The following is a 17,643-nucleotide window of genomic DNA, read 5'->3' on the forward strand; positions in this document are numbered from 1 at the left end:
TTCAACCATAAAACATGGGGCTTAAAAAATCTGAAAAGGATCAGCTGGTCCAATCTTTTTGGCAAAAGCCCGATCTAGACAAGAAGGCCCAGCACACTGTTCAGCTGACTCTTAAGTGTCCAGTGTTAGGGAATCCACCACTTCTTCCCTGAAGAGATTACTTCCAGCAATCACTTGACTCCTCTTCTGTAGACTTCTTAGTGTTAAATTTCTAATTATGGGTAAAAAAAATTTAATACCCTTCAGTGTTGGAACAGGAAGCTGTAGTATACTGTGTTCTCAACTTCTGCATTACATTAATACTGTTATTCATGTCCTGGCTATCAAGAGTCCCATTATGACTGGATGTCATGAACTTGAAGGTTTTAATTGGAATGCCTTATCCAATACTCTCTCTGTAGACACCAAAGAGAGAGGAAACACTTCCCTTACACTCCTGGCAACTTTGAATTCCTGGTGCAATGGGAATATGAATAGCACCTTGTTCCTAGGGGGTTAAGAAAAGATTACAAGGAAACCACTATACATACCAGCCCCTAAGATAACTCTGCAGTGTCCTCTCTCCATGTGTTAGAAAACACAAGAGTTGGAACTGTAAACTGTAGTCCCAGCAATGCAGCCAGTGACACAGATAAAACTACTGCCTTCTACATTATCTGCTTTCTAGGATATTAGGGTGCTACTACTCTCTGAAAGACCTTTCTTTCTTTCTTAACTTGAATTCCAGACAATGGTGTATCTGATGGCTTCCTTTCCCCACTTTCAAAAAAACCAACTGACCAAAATCTTCCTAAAACAACCCAATTATCTTACTATGATAATAGCTTTAACTACCGTTTACAAAATCAGAAGAAATCAGTTTTTCAGACACAGTCTATTTGAAAATGAAAGCAGTTTATGCTGTGTGGTATCTAACATGCATGATGTCTTAGACTGAAGTATAAAATCAGTACATGTGTACTTTGGTCACAGAAAGTATCTTCTCTTTATTGTATTAGTATTCATTATTTTTTTGAGACAACAGAAAAACCTGTATTAAAAAAACACATTTGTTAACAGGCCAAGAAAGAGCTTCAGCAAAGAGTTATAAATCAGTAGCAAGACATTCTTGGCTCAGATCTAGCTTCAGATATTTCCCAAAGACCTTGTTTCTGTGACTAAATATGACACTCTGTAGGTTATTTTATAAAAGGGCATATCAGACATATCCTCATATTATACCAGAACAATAGCAATTAATTTTAAGTGCTTATGAAAGAATAACAGAACTGTATTGTCCCAGATGGTTTTCTTATACGCAATTCTTTTTGATGGTTGGTAGGTGCCATTATAACTTGTGTTCTTTAGAAGGATTTTAATCTAAATAAACCAAACCAAAAAACCAAAAATTAACAAACCCCTAACCAATAACACACCAAGAATACTGCCAAGACTGAAGAGATCTAGAACTGACTGCTGAACTCATTTGGCAGAAATGGCTGAAATCACACCAGACACTCATGAGGATACATTTCTTGTCAGCAGAACTGCTGGTTACAAAGCAAGAAAGTCTGCTGTGATATAGGGTCCTTCATTGCTAGAAGCTCCTTGCCATTTCTGTAGAGCCATTAGATTTCTGAAGAAAGGAGTTAGACTGAGTAATCTCTTTCCAGAAGCGTTTTCTCGTGGAGGACCGCCAGTTTGGACAAGCAGCTTCCAACACAGGAGAGGTACAGGGCTACCAAGGACTACAGGGATCTGGGCATTCCCGCAGGTAAGTCTCTGTATGGCCATTATACACCTCCATCAGTGTTGTGCACACAGTCAGCTAATGGGCAATGGGGAGGAAGACAAAAGGAAATAAACCACATTACAGGAATTAGTGAAAAACTCTCTGATATAGCTGAACAGTTCTACTAAAATAAGCATTTACCTTCTTTAGTCAACAATGTGCAAGTATGAATTGTCTGTGTTCTCAGTTAAGAATGCTGCCTCCACTCAACACAGGAATTAAACTTCATCATTCAAAAACTCTTAAAAACTATTTCCTTCAGTTTTTTTTCCCTAAACACCAAAATTTCAAGTTCAGACTAAAACCTCTTGTGTTGCAAGAATAATGTGCCTGTAGTATGCCTAAATCATGAGGTATATTAACTTGTTTTATGTGAATTATACGGACACAGATCATGCATTAATTCTGGATAGAAGGGTGCTCCAGATGTCTGCAGAGCAGCAGCTGCGTCAAACCAGGGCCAGCTATGAGGAAAGGGCTCAGGCTACTGAGAATTTTAAAGCTGTAAGGCCTTTTGAAAATAGCTACTCCAATAATTAAATTAATTACATTAAAATTAATTACATTAAATTAAATACAAGGTAATGTGAAATTTGTTTTTACATTCCTGTTTTCACCTAAAAAAACCCTGAATGTACCACTGAAGCCTCCTCCTTAGATGTACAGTAGTTAGTGGTATGCTCCCCACTCTAAACTTTCTGCAGAAATAAAAGCATTACCTTATTGAGGACAGGCTTTGTGGAGAGAACATCATAAATTGCCGGTAGAGAGAGATTCTGAAAGAAAATAATACACGGTTATTAAGGGCATTAATATGTTAATGTAACTGCTGAGAACTAACTTTTTACACCTCACTTAAATAACAAGATACAGCTTTAAGAGTACAAGATACCCATAACACTTTGGTATCAGAAGAATGTGGGCTGTAAAAATTTGACCTGACCAGATCTTAGTAGAGCATGGCACACTTAAGTGTGTTAGCTGCCCAAGAGTACGTGTTTGAATCTCACTGGTAAAACTACTGAAGACACCACAAGTCTTTCTCAAAGTATCTCTGGGTGTACCCTCCTGCATATGCAGCTGCTGAAAATTCTTTCAGGAAACCCACCTAGATGAAAAGAAAATGCAAAACAAACAAACAAACAAACAGAAACCCTCAACAAACCAAACCAATCCAAAAATAATCCTGAAAACCCAATTGCCCCTAAAACCACCACCAAAACCCAAACCAAAAAAACCAAAACAATACCCAAAAAAATCCCAAACAATTCAACTAATGAATAAACAAAAAACCTACAAACCGCCCCCACATAAAGAGCCAGCTTCTTCTAACCCAGAAGCATAGATAAGTTATCACAAAATCATCAGCCACTTGTGTCATTACAGCTGTGTTTGAAAATAACCTGAATGCTCCTGGCTGTGTCAGGTCAGTACTGCAACTTGGGAGTTTCAGAGCAGGATATGAGGTATTTGGAGGATCTTTACCTCTTGTGTTGTCTGGTTCAGGCATTTCATTGCAGGTCCTCTACGATTATCCAGCACCAGTGGAGGCTTCCAGCGATCGTAGTTGGTTTCTAACACATACCAAGTGCCCTTCTCGATATCAAGGCTGAAAAAGAGGTCCAAGTTTGTGTTTTGCTTCTCTAAGTACACAATAAGTACATATATACAGCATATACTATATAGAGATGCATTATTTTTTTAGGCTTGCTGTGGTACTTTTCAATGATGGTAAAGAAGCGAGTTCTTGTACAACAGAAGACACAAGAAACAGAGCAAACAATTATTGGTGGAACCTGTCCTCTTCTGGAAGACTGAGTCAGGTGTCAGGTCAAGCATACTCACTCCCAGATATCCAGAGCAGCTGTCCTGGACCGAGTTATCACACACCCTTCTCCAGAATTTTTTCCACCCAGAATAAAGTAAGCTGGAGCCAGCAGTCTTGTTTTTGCCAGTCTGTCTTTTGCATCCTGGTAACTGTGGGTAAGATAGTGTTGGACTATTAAATGCTATAAATGGTTCAAGTACTGAAGAGCAAGTTTCACAGACACAGGAAGTTTTGGTAGTTAAGCTTTTCTTCCCTTTTCATGGACATGAGGAGACAGGATCACGATAAAGGAATACATTTAAGCAAAGCCTCTTGTCTTATTTTGAACTTGAAGTATGATTGTTTAGAGGTGCTCTTTGCACTTTTTCTACACTTAACATGAGTAAAACAATGACATACTGTCTCATATTCCACTGAATTTATTTACTGCCGAACAGCTTTGCTTCTGCTTACTTCCTACAATGTACCAGTACCTGTTGGGTGTGCTTTGATGCAGAATGCTGTTATGCATTTAGATTACCAACAGGCTCATCAGGAAAAAAGAAATCTTTGAAAAAATATTTGAGGGATCATGTGTGATGCTTTGCCTCCTGCTCCAGAGTACTAGCAAATCCAGAACTATTTAAAGTTAAGGCCACTAGGAAGGTATCTATATCACTGGATATTAAGCATACATCTACAGTATTCATGCTAGTTGAATGCAAAGCAGATTAAAGGAGCATAATATTTAGGGGGAGAGGGAATACCTTGTAGCATTCTCTAATACTGTTCTTGTAAGAAAGCCCATCCACATACCATCTCTTCTACCAAGAAACCATTCGAAGATTCCTGCAAAATAGGACAATAATTTGTTTTCAGATGGCTCACTCGTGCTATTCTAACTTTCACAGCTGGTTTTAAAATGAGCTGTGTTTTATCTCACTCATCTGCAATCTTTTCACCATTTGTATACCTGTTTATTAAGGTAACTGGTTTGCCCAAGGTCTGGAAAACTTGTGCAGAAATAATGAAAAGAAATGAGCATTACTCACCCACATAACCACCATCAAGACTGAAACGCTCATTCATTGTCAGAGTGAACAAGTTCTGAAAAGCATTAAACAAGCCAACCTTCAGCCATTGCCAGCCCACGAGTACCAGTAATAAACAAGAGGCAGCATTGCAACTTAGATGTCAATTGAGCTTCTTGTTTGTTACGCTCTTCCCCTTTGAGTAGCAGACTGCAAGATCAAGGTCATGTAAAGAAGAACCTAATTCATCATGGCTTGAATAAGTAGAAATGAGTTTTTTGACATGGCACATAATCAGCAAGGTATGCTTTTATGCTAAGCAACTCAAGCCTGTGGCCATTTTTTCCTCTTGGTCTGTGTTGTATTGCTGAATTAGCAGTTTTCCTTTCCCTGATGTATGTCACCTTCTTCTCAGACCTCTGAGTACTATTCTAGTTTGAAGGCAGATTTTTAAGTCCCAGTGCTAAGCACACCCTGATATGTTACTGTTATTTGCATGGACATGGCAGCTGCACACACTGGAGTCCATGCTACTTGGAACACACAATTCAAACTCAAATCTCGGTCTTCTCCAAGTAATGTTTCAGACAAAAACTGAATTCAGCTACACTGAATCATTTTCAGAATAGAGTCTTCTCAATTTATTTGAGCAGAAGACAAAAATAAATGGATACAATGCAGACATTTATCCCAGAAATGTTCTACAAGAAGAAAGACTACCTATAATAGAAGATAGAGCATGTAGAAAAGGAGAAATTGTGGTAAGTTGGACATCCTGATATAGTTCTGTACTGCTGGTTTTTAAGATGTATATAAACCCCAGATTTCAAGCGCCTATTAAACAAAAACCCAACAAAAAAAAAATCTTAAAATGCAGGACTGCCTTTTCCAAGAAGGACTGGATAAAGAATTAAATAGCACAAATGTGCTGTTTCACCTCTGGGATCACAGCATTAGCTACTAGCCATCAAGAAACTCTAACCACTTCAGCATTTTGTATTCATTCCTGTTCATATTCGAAATTCAATGCTGTTTTTAAGAACTGTCCAAATGAAAACATGTAGTTTAGGCAATCTCCTTTCACAAGGAAGGGTGCAGCATTGTTTTCTTTTAACTGTCTTCGAGTAGCTGTGCTTCACACCAGAGATCACTTTTTGGAAAACATCCCAAGGCAGAACACAAAACCAGAAAAATTTAAATATTAAAGGAAAGTCTGAAGCACTTGTAACCAATTGACAAGGCCCCATCCCCATACTTACTGGTTTGACTCCAGACACCATGCCTATGTATCCTGCAAAATTTGTGGACTTGAACACTGTTTTGTTGTTTCTCTGAAAGTCCAGGAGTACCACTAAAGGCTTCAGTTCCCGAGTTAACGTCCAGGAATTATTTTTAACATCCCACCTGCAGGAGACAGTACAGCATTTGAAATTTCCCTCTCTCAGTAGTTTTCAAGGCTTCCCTTCACAGCATGTAGACATCCTGTGTGTGATGCCTCTTCTCTGATCTTACTCATGTCAGCCAGCATCACTGCTCTGTAGTTACCTGAGCAGCACCAGCAAGGAACAACTAAGCAGTCTAAATGCACAGGCAGGCAGTAAAAAGAACTAATGTTTTACTTGAACCAAGAGCATATATATTGATCAGGATTAAATAGCACCACCATCACAGCTAGTTTGTTTTGAACACGTAACTTTGTTCTCCACCCGCTGGCAAAGGCAGCCACAGGTACTGCCTGTGACACCAAACCTCGAATTCTTATTTTTCAAAGGCAGAGAAGAAATCACGTACTACTGGATTTGCTCTACATGAAGGAAGTACCAATCCTAGTTTGTAAAATAAGCCCAAGCAGTTTGTAGGCAAAAGGCTGATAAACTGCACTTAGCAGACTGTTAAATTCTCTGGAAATAACCCAGACTCTGGGAGCAGCTTTGAAAGTTTCCTTAATTTTCAGGAAGCATGTTCACAGTATTTCTAACAAGTGAGAGAAGTCCAACACAAGCCAAACCAAGGGATAGGTGGAGTCACAGTAGACAACATGTGAGTTTTTAATATGCAATGTATTAATATGTAAGAATATTGTAAGAATTTTAATAAAGATGAGCATTTAAATTCCAATTGTGGAATTGTGAGCATCATCTGGAACAGTGATGTTACAAAATACATTTTATTGGGGTAATAAAAGCAAATGCCATGGGGTATGAAAGGAGAACTAATGAGTACTGGGCAACAAAGTTTGTATGGAAATGAGCATCGATAGGAAATGCCAGTGGAGCAGAGTACAATAACTGTGGGGGATGAGGGGGAGGAAATCATTAAAATGCCAAGCCCCAGTCCAATCCCCACTTCACTTCATATATTAAGATTGATGCTTCATCCCATCATGTAAAGAACAAGATATACTGTGCCTCAGAGATCAGGTTACATTTATGGTTTGAGACAGTTTGAACTGGAGCTGAGAAAAAAAGTAAGTAGCAAAACACAACTGCTCTTGATGCACCTGGAGCAGTTTGACATAAGATTAGCAGAACGTCCTGATCTTTTCATTTTAGCCTTTTGTACAACACACAGTGGAGAATTACTTGTCACAATCTTATGGACATCCAAAGAAGACTCAAAGAATGTGGGTAGCTATTTCAAGTTCAGCTTTCTTTTTCTTTGGGTTTAAAAAATGAAAGTCATAAGTTTAAGTACTTACCCTAGGAAGAGTCCAAAATCCAAATTTCTGGCGTGGTACAGTTTCCCTATGCAACAATAAATAATTAATACAATTTTCCAAAGAAATAGAAGAATTTCAGCTTAGAAACTCAAGAAATGAGTAAGCAGTAAAATACCTGGAAAATGGGCAGGGAAAACAGCATTCTCTACTTTCCCTTTTCATAACCACAATATAACGATGGGTATTTTATTAGTCAGAGGTGTTTTGCCATAACTGAGATCAAGTAATCCTGCAAACTGCTGTCCATCTCAGCCTCTAATGTTTCCACATTATCTTACTGCTATGGCAACACCTTGAGCTTCCTCTAAAAGCGAGATGTTTGTAAGCCCTCTGGGAATCCCTTAGAAACTTCCTAGGTTGGAAAAGGTGCAGACAAGGGCTGCAGAACTATGTAGGAGGATGAAAGAGTCTCTTTTCTTAGAAGAGACTGTCCATTTTCTCTACCAGCATACACATGCAATATCTAGAAACTAGATGCAAAATCCTGCATGGCACTGAGAAAGTTTCAGGTGTGTAGATGGTGTTTCTTTCCCCTAGAAAAACAAATACCACCTATTAAAATACCCCAACCAATCACAAAAAACTCATCATCCAACAAAACCAAACCCAAATTATCTTTGAAAGTATTTTTGTCCTTTGTTTTAAACCTAAGACACTTATGAACTCTTATTCCCTTTCCCAAGGAATACCTTTTATTATCAGTCCTTAGGCATTATTACCTTTTAGTCTCTTTAGTAGACCTTACTGCCTGCAGTTGGGGAGGATTGTATTTGCATAACTGAGGTGGACCCTCTTCTATATAAAAGAAAACTGTTAACATTATTTTGGATTGCATTACCTGTTTTATCTTCTGCCACTATTGATGTACATACAGTAAAAATTTCATAAAAAATGTTAAAAATAACGATTTCTCCTAGAAGAAAAAAAAGAAATAAAGTTCAGTATTTTGAAATTTGCCATGAACAGAAAAAAAATGGTTAGAAAAAAGCATAGTGCAAAGCTCAGTATCCTGTAATGTTTCTGTTAAAAAATTCAATTTAAATCTCTTTTGATCTTTAAACTGACTGGTTCAGCAAAATCAAGAGCTTCCTAAAAGGCAAATAGAGGGATCAGAATCAGACTTTTGTGCCTAACCATGCACAAAGCTGACAGTCATTGTTACCTCCCCCTCTGGAAACTTCAAAATGAGCTATAAAATTCACTTTAAAGAAGAAAGCTGCTATATGCACCAACTGCCACATAAGAGCTGCTGCTTACAGCAGGTGGATTGGCCCTGTATGAGGGACACAGTGCAAACAGGCAGTGGTCCTTCTCTGTCTCAGTTCTGGAAGAACTTGGTGCCTAGTCCTCACCTGGAATGGCATTCTTTTGCAGGAGGTACAGAGGGAAGGCAGAAAGACATGGCAAGGACCACAAGGGAAAGAAAGCACAGCAGGAAACTGAGCCTTGACTTCTTTCTTTGTCAACAGCAGAAACATAGCAGAGTGCAAAACCAACAAGAATAAATGATTCCCTCAAATTTTGGTGCACAAGATCTGAGACTTCCTCCACTTCCCAAAACCTTGGAGTGAGAACTCACAGCTCTAACAGACAAGTCCCAGCCTGATAAAAGGCTAATATGATTTATTCCATTCTCCTCTAAAACACTGTTTTTGTTTAGTGTGAGATGTAATTTATTGCTTTAACTGCTTAATTTATGATTTGTTAAAGTAACAGATGTCTACAACTAACTGCATATTGGTAAACACACTAATTTTAAATGAGTCTGCATTCCTAGCTTTCCTAGGATATTTTCCAGGATATTAATAAGTCTTGGAAACTGTTACCCAAAGGAATCCCAGATGAATTTGCAATCCCTTGGAGTTCTTCATTGAAAGGATAAGGAAGTGTGGCAGTCAGATGAGCCTGAAAGAATAAGTTTTGTATGACATGTTTAAATTAACAGTATTTTGTTACTTATAACAAATGTCTCCTCAACAAGCACACTTTTCTCACAACTATTGAGTGTTTAATTTCTCTGCAGCCCGTAGAACTTGAAGATATTTGCAGAGTCCTTTGAAGACAAGTACATACTTAAGGGAAGTAAAGCTCTTATCAAAACACTGACGTAAGCAATGGACACGAGCACTGTCTGTCTTAGCACCAACAGGCAGAAAAGTGAAGTAGGACTTGTATATATTAAAAGCTCAACTGCAATGGAGCTCAATGTCAGTGTTTATGGGCACCCGTAATAGCTGCCTTTATGTCCACCCCACTCAGGCACACAGGGATATGCTGTAACTAAAGATGGGCTAGAGATCTGGCCTTTTGCTGTCTCTAATCCTACACTGCTTTCCCCTGTTCCAAGCCAAAGCTTACTTTAATCAGAATCAAGTTAATTTTGAAGGTGAGGCTTGGTCAAAGTTGTCCCTGTAATCAGATTTTTATTACAATTTTCAAAACCTGATTTCACTGTACTGTTTAAAAGAAGTAGAACATGGTAAAAAATTTCAGTCAAGTGTCTTCCTTCAGTAACTAAGTCTGTTACATACCTGTCTAGTGTTACTAATCCAAACTTGAAAAGATCTTAGGAAAAATTAGAGGAGAAAGAGATGTGCATTTTTTGTTTGATTGTTTCAGTCATTCAAAGTAGTCAAGAAGGCAAAATTTCAGTGACTGTTTGAAATAGCATTTTTGTTCTGTTCTGGAAGTGGAATTAAGAACGTGTAAGTTAATAACTTTGAAAGTTCTTAATTGCCAGATTTAGAAGCATTCTAATTCTATAGTCAGAGCATAGAGAAATAAAATAATTAAGCTGAGAATACTTACTATTTTGTTATCCACAATGTCAACAACTTTGCCACTGGGGAAGAAGGTATTTGCTATATCTTTAATATTCTGGACCACAGTCTTCAGCTAAAAAGAGCAAGGGCTTTTGTTGAATGGAAGATCTTAAGCATAAGAATTTCTAAAATACGAACAGAACTCCTTGACAGACTTCTGAAAAAAATCACTTTGTTGAGAAAAATACATATTTAAATAAAGTGTTAAATGTCACATTCTTGGTGAGACAAATACCCCCAGCTCCCCACTAGAACCACCCTTCAAGCCTTGTTCAAGTAACTTTCTTGACTAACTCCAATGTGTCCTTCTACCAGAAACAACAAATTACAGAAAAGCCGTCCTTGTCTTCTGCTCCTTTGAACACATTTTAATACTCTGCACTTTCAGAATGTTAATTTCAAGCTCTTTGCTTAAGCGCTGATGTTAATGAAGACAAAAACACTCAATACATTTCTTACTAAATCACATGCTTTTGATTTGCAACACGTAAATGTCGCAATTAAGAGTTCCACTCCATGTGATCTAACTCCAAAGCACACAAGAGACAAGACTCTTCACAATTTAAGGTGAAAACTTAAGCTTTCAACACCCACTGGTTTAAATGAGACTTTTAAAATAAATATTAGCAAGTAATTAGAATTTGTCTGGCTTTCAGAGTGGAAAGGCCAAAGTCAAGGGACATAGCAAAAAGCCCTGGCCTTGCTTGAGAAATTAAAAATTACTGAACTGAATTTTCAGCCATCTTTGGAACAGCTGTTTTAATTAGTTTGAAATAGGCTCAAATATTAAAAATATTATTTGTGCTATGTAAACACCAGTGCTACAACCAGCATTCCTGAAAGGAGGAAGTTCTTAATTTCTCCCTTGCCATTTCATCACCTCATACAGCATTTTGAGAGAAGTAAGGAGGTGCAGAGAAAAGTTGCTGCCTCAGTTTCACTTCAGTTTACCAAGGCTGTTCCTTTAGTGTATTGCTCCCTCTTCATTCTGCACAACTTCACAACTAGAGATTTGATAAATGGAATGGCACACGCTTGTTTATGGCACACTGGTTTTTACACCTCTATGTCCCAAACACCAGTGTCTGTACTTGATGCTGCTAGCTTAAAGTGTTAAACAGAAAATAAAATTTACCAAAACAATTATTTTGAACTGGAATCATATTAGAAAAATCAACTGGACATATTATCCCTTTCAGATACTTTTAGCACATGCATTCCTTTTAAAACTTTTCTCAAAATAAAAGGCTATGTGCTAGTTTGTATCTGCTGAGCTTCAGAGCAAGCTCTGTATTTCTTACCTCTGTCTTTTTGTCGCGCATCAAGTCATCCCACCTTTTGCTGGGAGGTAAATCGAGATTTATGACATATGTGGGTATATTCCCTTTGAACCTGAGAGATAAACACCAGAGATCAAATTTAAAGAAGGCTCCGAAAAAACATTTGACAAAATAGGTGCTTCCCACCTCTAACTAGCACTTTGTAGATCTGCAACAGGAACAAGTTTCAAGAAAAAAAATCCTGTTCAGACTTGCAAATCACAACTTCTCTGTAATTTGCTAGACAATTTGAATCAGATTACTTACGTTGGTCCTGAAGGAGGATACATTTTACTCCTGCACTCTTCTCCATACTGCAAAGACAATGCAATATTACTATATATTAGCTTCTTTGTTAAAACACTATTATTCTAGTAGACTTACTTTTGAATTAAGCCTTTAGGACTAGTCAATTAATTCAAAATCTTGGGTCTTTTGAAAGAGGAAAATAGAAGAGGAGGGACCAGCAGCAACTTCCCCATGCTGACATATCTTTACACAACTTGTCTAATGTAGTCCAGGGCAAGCAAAAGGGTATGATAAATATACAAACTGCATATATTTTTACTCTGTGTGATTTAACGAAGAACACTTCAAAAGCATATTCTTTATATAAGTTCAGGAACCTTAGATCTCAGTATGGACTAGTCTGTTCTGTTCATCCAATTCATAATCCCATTTTTTAGTGTCATTCCTAATTATGTTTAGTGTTAAGCTGCACTGTGCAGCTGGGGCAGGGAAAGCATAATGAACTTTGGGCAGTCCCTCAGCTGGTGGAATGAGCTATATGGCACGATTTTGGATTCAGTGTGGAGAAATGCTGCTGAAGTGGTAAACATTATGTGGGGTGCAATTCAGGAATGGAACTAAAAAATACACCTTCATTCCTGGGAGCATGGCTAGTTACAAATGCAAGTTTGAGAACTGTTTTAGGTGTACTCAAGGCGAGGTTGTTTTTCTATCAATTACATAAAGCATGCATATAAATATATAAACATATGCATATACATGCCACAATTTTAATTCTATGTTTTACCCAGCGACATACACGGAAATGCCTACTGGCCACCCACATTTGTGCTTCAAGCCAGTTGAGAGAAGGCCAGATTTGGTCCCAAATCTATGTGAGAAGTTCAGTGAACTCCGAGTATATTGTATCTCACTAAGAAAATGGAAAGGTACATGTGCTGTTCTGGGAGCCTGTAGAAAAGCTCCCGAAGCACAACTATTTGGGAGACAGAACACAAACAAATTATGAAGTGATCCTTCCACCACTTCCCTTCCTCCCCACCCTTGATTTCCAATATTTATTAGGCTGTATTAATTGGATTACTAGAGTGTCCTTATAATACATTCTGGTTCCAGTGAAAACTGCAACATCTCCAGCACCTATGTAACTAGGACAGAGAAGTTAACTTATGTCAATGTTCTCTTCGGGCTAATCTCATTATCTGTTTTTAATGCATTAATACAGAAAGCACAATGTCTTACACAATGCCACAGACTTTAAACACTGGCCTAATGTGTTACAACTGGAAACAGCAATTCTAAATTGGGATTGATTTCTGTGTGTTGTAATGTTATTTCTTTCTAGTATTTCCATTTGATGAGAGAAAGCATGAGATGAATTTTGGTTTTCCAATACATGCAGTGAAGGTATAGGACCAGCAGCTTTGTGTTTCCTAGATTTCACTGCAGTGCAGTTACAGCCTTTGCACAGCTGGAACACAATGTCAAACACAAAAGGCCATTTAATTTCCAAAGTGAGAAAGTCAAAACAAGGAGGGTAGGAGAGATATCAGATGACTAATTAGGCAACAAAAGTCAGAGGTTTTGTGCAAAGCCAGACAAATGCTTAAGAGTATTGATGCAACTGTCTTGTGCAATTTTCCATCCTGCAATACTAAAATCTATCACATTACATATATATCCTACTGCAGTGGATGTACAGATTTGGACCTTCAGGAAATCCCTCCATCAAAATATGTTTCCTGACAGATAAAGCTTCTAACAAAGAAGTTATCCAAAGTGAATGAAAATTCCGTTTCTCTGTCAGTAGAGCTCATGCTCACAGAGGAAACAGTGGCACCTGTGCAAAACTGATTTCAGAGGATTTTAAGCTAAAGGTGCTAAACGTTATGTCACTCCTGGCACCTACCCCTGAGATTTTAATCCTGTATCTGCAGCTATTTTTATCTTCCCAGTGCTTTGCAGCCTAAGCCACAAAAAAGGTGAAGAAATCAACAGTTAAAGGGAGAGAGAACAAAGAAAATGTTTCCTCCTTACAGGTGGTATTTTTAGATTTCTAACCTAAGTATAAAGCAAGGTAAAGAAGCCTGTACATCTTTCAAAACTGAGCTATCTGAAGAAATTAAAGACTATTAACTATTTCTTTAGGTTAACTATTACATCAAAGAATCACAGAATATCCTGAGTTAGAGAAGGTACAAAGATCATCAAGTCCAACTCCTGGCCCTGCACCAGACAAGTCTGAGACACACCTATGCCTGAGAACATGTCCAAATGCAGCTTGATCTCTGACAGGCAGTGCCCCACCACCCTCAGTGAAAAACCTTTCCCTAATATCCAGTTTAAACCTCCCTTGACACAGCCTCAGGCCCTTCCCTCAGGTTCTACTATTCATTAGCAACAAGAAGAGATCAGTGCCTGCCTTGTGTTTCCCCTTGTGAGGAGCTGTAGACTGCAAAGAGGTCTCTCTCCCTGCAGTCTCTTCTCCACTGAGAACAAACCAAGTGAATGCAACAGCGCTATGTACAGCTTACCCTGGCACACAGGCAGCAACTTAAAAAGATGTAAAGACAATCATAAAACCAGAAGTCGGGTGTTTTGCTGTTTTGTTTTTTTTACACAAAGTTCTAACAAGGAACAAAAAAATTGTTATCTTTTGCAACCAGCTAAAGATTAACTGCAGAACTTTATGAGAAGGTTAAAAAAAGACACCTGAAGAATTTTCAGCAGCAGAAAAACCATCAAGCACTTTTTATAACCAGAGTAAAATAAGCAGCTATGAAGTTACTCCTGTGGTCAGTGGAGTTCTCTTCTCTGCAGAGGCTTGACAGTGGAAGAAGAACAGTAAATGCTGTCTAAGAAAAGCAAGAATATCCTTCCAGCATGGCAGAATCACCTGCAGTTTCTAATGTGACAAGCCAGAGGTCATCCCCTAGAATAAGCTATTGGAAGCTGGACCCAAACAGCAGGTTACCACTATAAATGTGCTTTTCATACATGCATTAAATAAACCCCCTAAGAGCAATACAGCTATTCATGAATGGTGCTTTAATGGTCCCTTTGTTTTGCCTTTTAAAATCTACTGTTACCAGTAGGTTGTATATCTTGATTGTCTTATATACTGCCACCTTTCAAATTGAGATGTATGTCACGACACAAAAGCAGACGTGTGGCAGCACAGGATCGAAACACTAACAGGAAGATAACACAGTGGAGGACAAGTAGAACATAATATGGGGAAAGATGGAAATAAAAAGTGGAAGTAGCACAGAAGATTTATATTTTGACTGATTGTATAAAAAAAAAGTGGAACAGAAACCAAATAACTAGCAAGCTATTGAGACAAATTGGGTGAACTGTAAAAAAAAAAAATCAGGTAGTAACAGTTATTATTAACTGCAGTACAGAATATTAATGTGTGGTTTAATGACTGCTGAGTAAATATTTTGAGATCTAGCCTAATTTCATTAATATGAAATAGACTGAATGTAGCTTGTCCAGTCTAAGGAATACCAGCACTTTCTTTATTTTTGAGGTAGACCATCTATAGTATCCCTCCTTAATATTTATGTATTTTATATTTTTCACCTCCCTATGTAAAAACAAATAGAAAATTACCTCTTTGAGCTATTAAATATAATTCCATATTTTCAGTCAATCTGTTATATTTAACATCTTTTGGTCTATGAACTCTGTGATCTAACACATTTTTTTCTCTGCTCCTCTTCCCTGATGGAATGATGCCAATGCAACACTAATGTGCTGCAGGAGTCCCAATGCTGTTCACCTTTCTGGACACAGAGGTTAAGAGTACTCTGTTAAGAGTTAAGAGTACTTTTACAATACCGTAGAAACAGTGACAAGACAACTTAAATCGCAGTTTGGACAAAAAAGCATTATGGTTGAGGGGGCCTCAATGAAATCTAAAGGGACTGACAGTCTGCACCTCTAAGATTTAATACAAGGTATTTATCTTCCGTAATCTTTGTTAATGAGATGAATCCAGTGGCACATAGGAAGAATTCTTCAGCAAATGATGCATCCCTGCATCTCAAACAAAAATAAAATAATCAAGCCTAATAGCTGGCTGCACAGTAGCATAACCTGCAACCTGGATATACAGAGGATATTGTGCAAGATGTACCAAGTAAAATCAAATGCAAATCAAGCTCTAATGCTACTACTTTGCTAACAGCTAGCACTTTCTCCTACTACTCCACACTTAGGATACTTTTGGCTAAAATTCTAAAGGAGTTTTAAGCTGGAGATAGCTTATATTGTTAGGAAGCTGCTCTTGGCTGGTAGGACAGGACTGAGAGAAGAGAGGGGAGAAAGAAAAGCCCCATTCTGTGTAAAACGACACTAAGGGAACACTGGCTATCTGGATGTCCACAATAATTTCCTGCATCTCTTCCCTTTCACAAGACCCATACTAATTTTCCCAAAATCAATATAATTTGCCAAAAAAGAAAAAAAAGAAGAAAAAAAGAAATAAAAGACTTGGAGCAAACAAAAGAATAAAAAATAAAAGAGGTAGTATGTTCCTAAAATATTTAAAAATGGAGTGCAAAAAAAATATTTTGAAGTCCAGAGATATTTAAAATCTGTCCTCTTCATAGAGGACGAATTAATTTAAGGAAATTCAAGACATGAAAAAATACTTCGCTGCTTCAGGAATACACCAGGAAGCAAAAGCACCCGTTTACATGCCCAGGAGATGGAAGCCAGCCTGCTCCCAACGACTACCCGCGCCTCCCCTGCTTCCCAATTCCACCAAAAGTTAAATATTTCACTTATTCAGTTAAAGAAATCCAAAAGGCCGAAAGAGCTAGAAACGACCCACCAAGTCCACCTGCTCTACGCTCCTCCCCACAGGTGAACTACAGCAAACACACTCAGCAGATTCAGAACCACGCGCTTCTTTAGCAAGCCCCTCTCAACTTTGCGTCTGGAGATCGCTGCTGCGGTGTGACAAGGCAACACCGACATTGCAGAGGCGCATGAAATCGAGCGCAGCAGCGAGCAAGGACTTGTACAGCACCGCCGCGGCACAGCCCCTCCCGCCGCCGCGCCGCTCGCCACAGGAGCCCTACCCGAGCTGGGGAGCCCGTGGGGGCAGCGAGGCGCGGCCGCGCATCCACACGCGTGGCTTCACAGCCTCGCCCGGCCTCCCGCGTCGGGAAGGGCGGCGGCGGCCGCATCCCCCCGCCAGCCCCAGGGCGATCCGCTCCCGCCGGCCCCGCTCGCCCCTCCCCGTTCCCCGCCAGGCTCACCGGGTCCGGCGCCCAGGCGGGCAGCGCCAGGACGAGCAGCGGCAGGACGAGCAGCGCCCGACCCCGGCCCGCCATGGTCCTGCCCGGCTGCGCTCGGAGCGGCGCTTCCCGGAGCGGCGGCCACATGACAGCGCCCCGCCCGCCGGGGGCGGGAGCGCCGGCACGGCTCGGCGCGGCACCGCCCGGGCGGCCACGGGAAAGCCCAGCAGCTCATTCTCAGTTCTACAAAACTTCGGTGGAATTCTGGCTTCCACAAAAGGCAACTTCCGCACAGGAGAGTCCGAAATAAAATCGCCTCTCTCTGGTAACACTGAGAGAAAACCCGTGGCACCAGTTTTCACTTTGGCAGTACTGAGATTTTTAATTACTCTGTCCGACGGAGACTTCAGGCAGGCTGTGTGGTGATGCCTATATAACGTAGGTCAAAGTTACAAGGTGTTTATATAGCTTGAATTATACGATACCAATATACCCGATATAGGTATATAACCTGATATAAATATAACCTGAATCATAGCCTTTTATACCTATGTAACCTGGTACAAATATTTTTCTATACAATATAATGGCAAGCATATGGTTAACTAGTTGCTTAATGCTGAATAGAAAAAAAAAAAAGAAAAAACCCACCAGGAGGATGGCTTTAGAGATA

The 17,643-nt window shown here is 39.2% G+C and overlaps 1 protein-coding gene across 1 annotated transcript; it reads right to left on the reverse strand.

Annotated features, from left to right (window-relative positions):
- Window positions 1–877: 877 nt before the first annotated feature.
- ASAH1 (N-acylsphingosine amidohydrolase 1) lies at window positions 878–17,123 on the reverse strand. The gene is made up of 14 exons (XM_005517685.2): window positions 16,992–17,123; window positions 11,737–11,783; window positions 11,452–11,542; window positions 10,137–10,223; window positions 9,155–9,233; window positions 8,167–8,241; window positions 7,308–7,353; window positions 5,869–6,013; window positions 4,631–4,685; window positions 4,346–4,427; window positions 3,617–3,748; window positions 3,257–3,380; window positions 2,491–2,547; window positions 878–1,807 (listed from the first exon to the last, which is right to left on the reverse strand). The coding sequence occupies exons 1-14, from the start codon at window positions 17,115–17,117 to the stop codon at window positions 1,718–1,720; spliced, it is 1,236 nt and encodes a 411-aa protein (XP_005517742.2). The 5' UTR covers window positions 17,118–17,123; the 3' UTR covers window positions 878–1,717.
- Window positions 17,124–17,643: the final 520 nt, after the last annotated feature.

This window comes from Pseudopodoces humilis, chromosome 6 (genome assembly GCF_049639895.1).
Source record: "Pseudopodoces humilis isolate 2021_Gansu_Grassland_sample_001 chromosome 6, ASM4963989v1, whole genome shotgun sequence".
NCBI classification, from domain to species: domain Eukaryota; kingdom Metazoa; phylum Chordata; class Aves; order Passeriformes; family Paridae; genus Pseudopodoces; species Pseudopodoces humilis.

Bases quoted from the DNA above. Each gene is read 5' to 3' on its own strand.
- ASAH1 (XM_005517685.2), bottom strand. From the start codon at position 17,117: ATGTGGCCGCCGCTCCGGGAAGCGCCGCTCCGAGCGCAGCCGGGCAGG. The intron at 11,543-11,736 runs GTAAGTAATCTG...TTTATCTCTCAG, and splicing joins TATCCTCCTTCAGGACCAAC to GTTCAAAGGGAATATACCCA. The intron at 1,808-2,490 runs GTAATGCTTTTA...ATTGCCCATTAG, and splicing joins CAAAGCCTGTCCTCAATAAG to CTGACTGTGTGCACAACACT.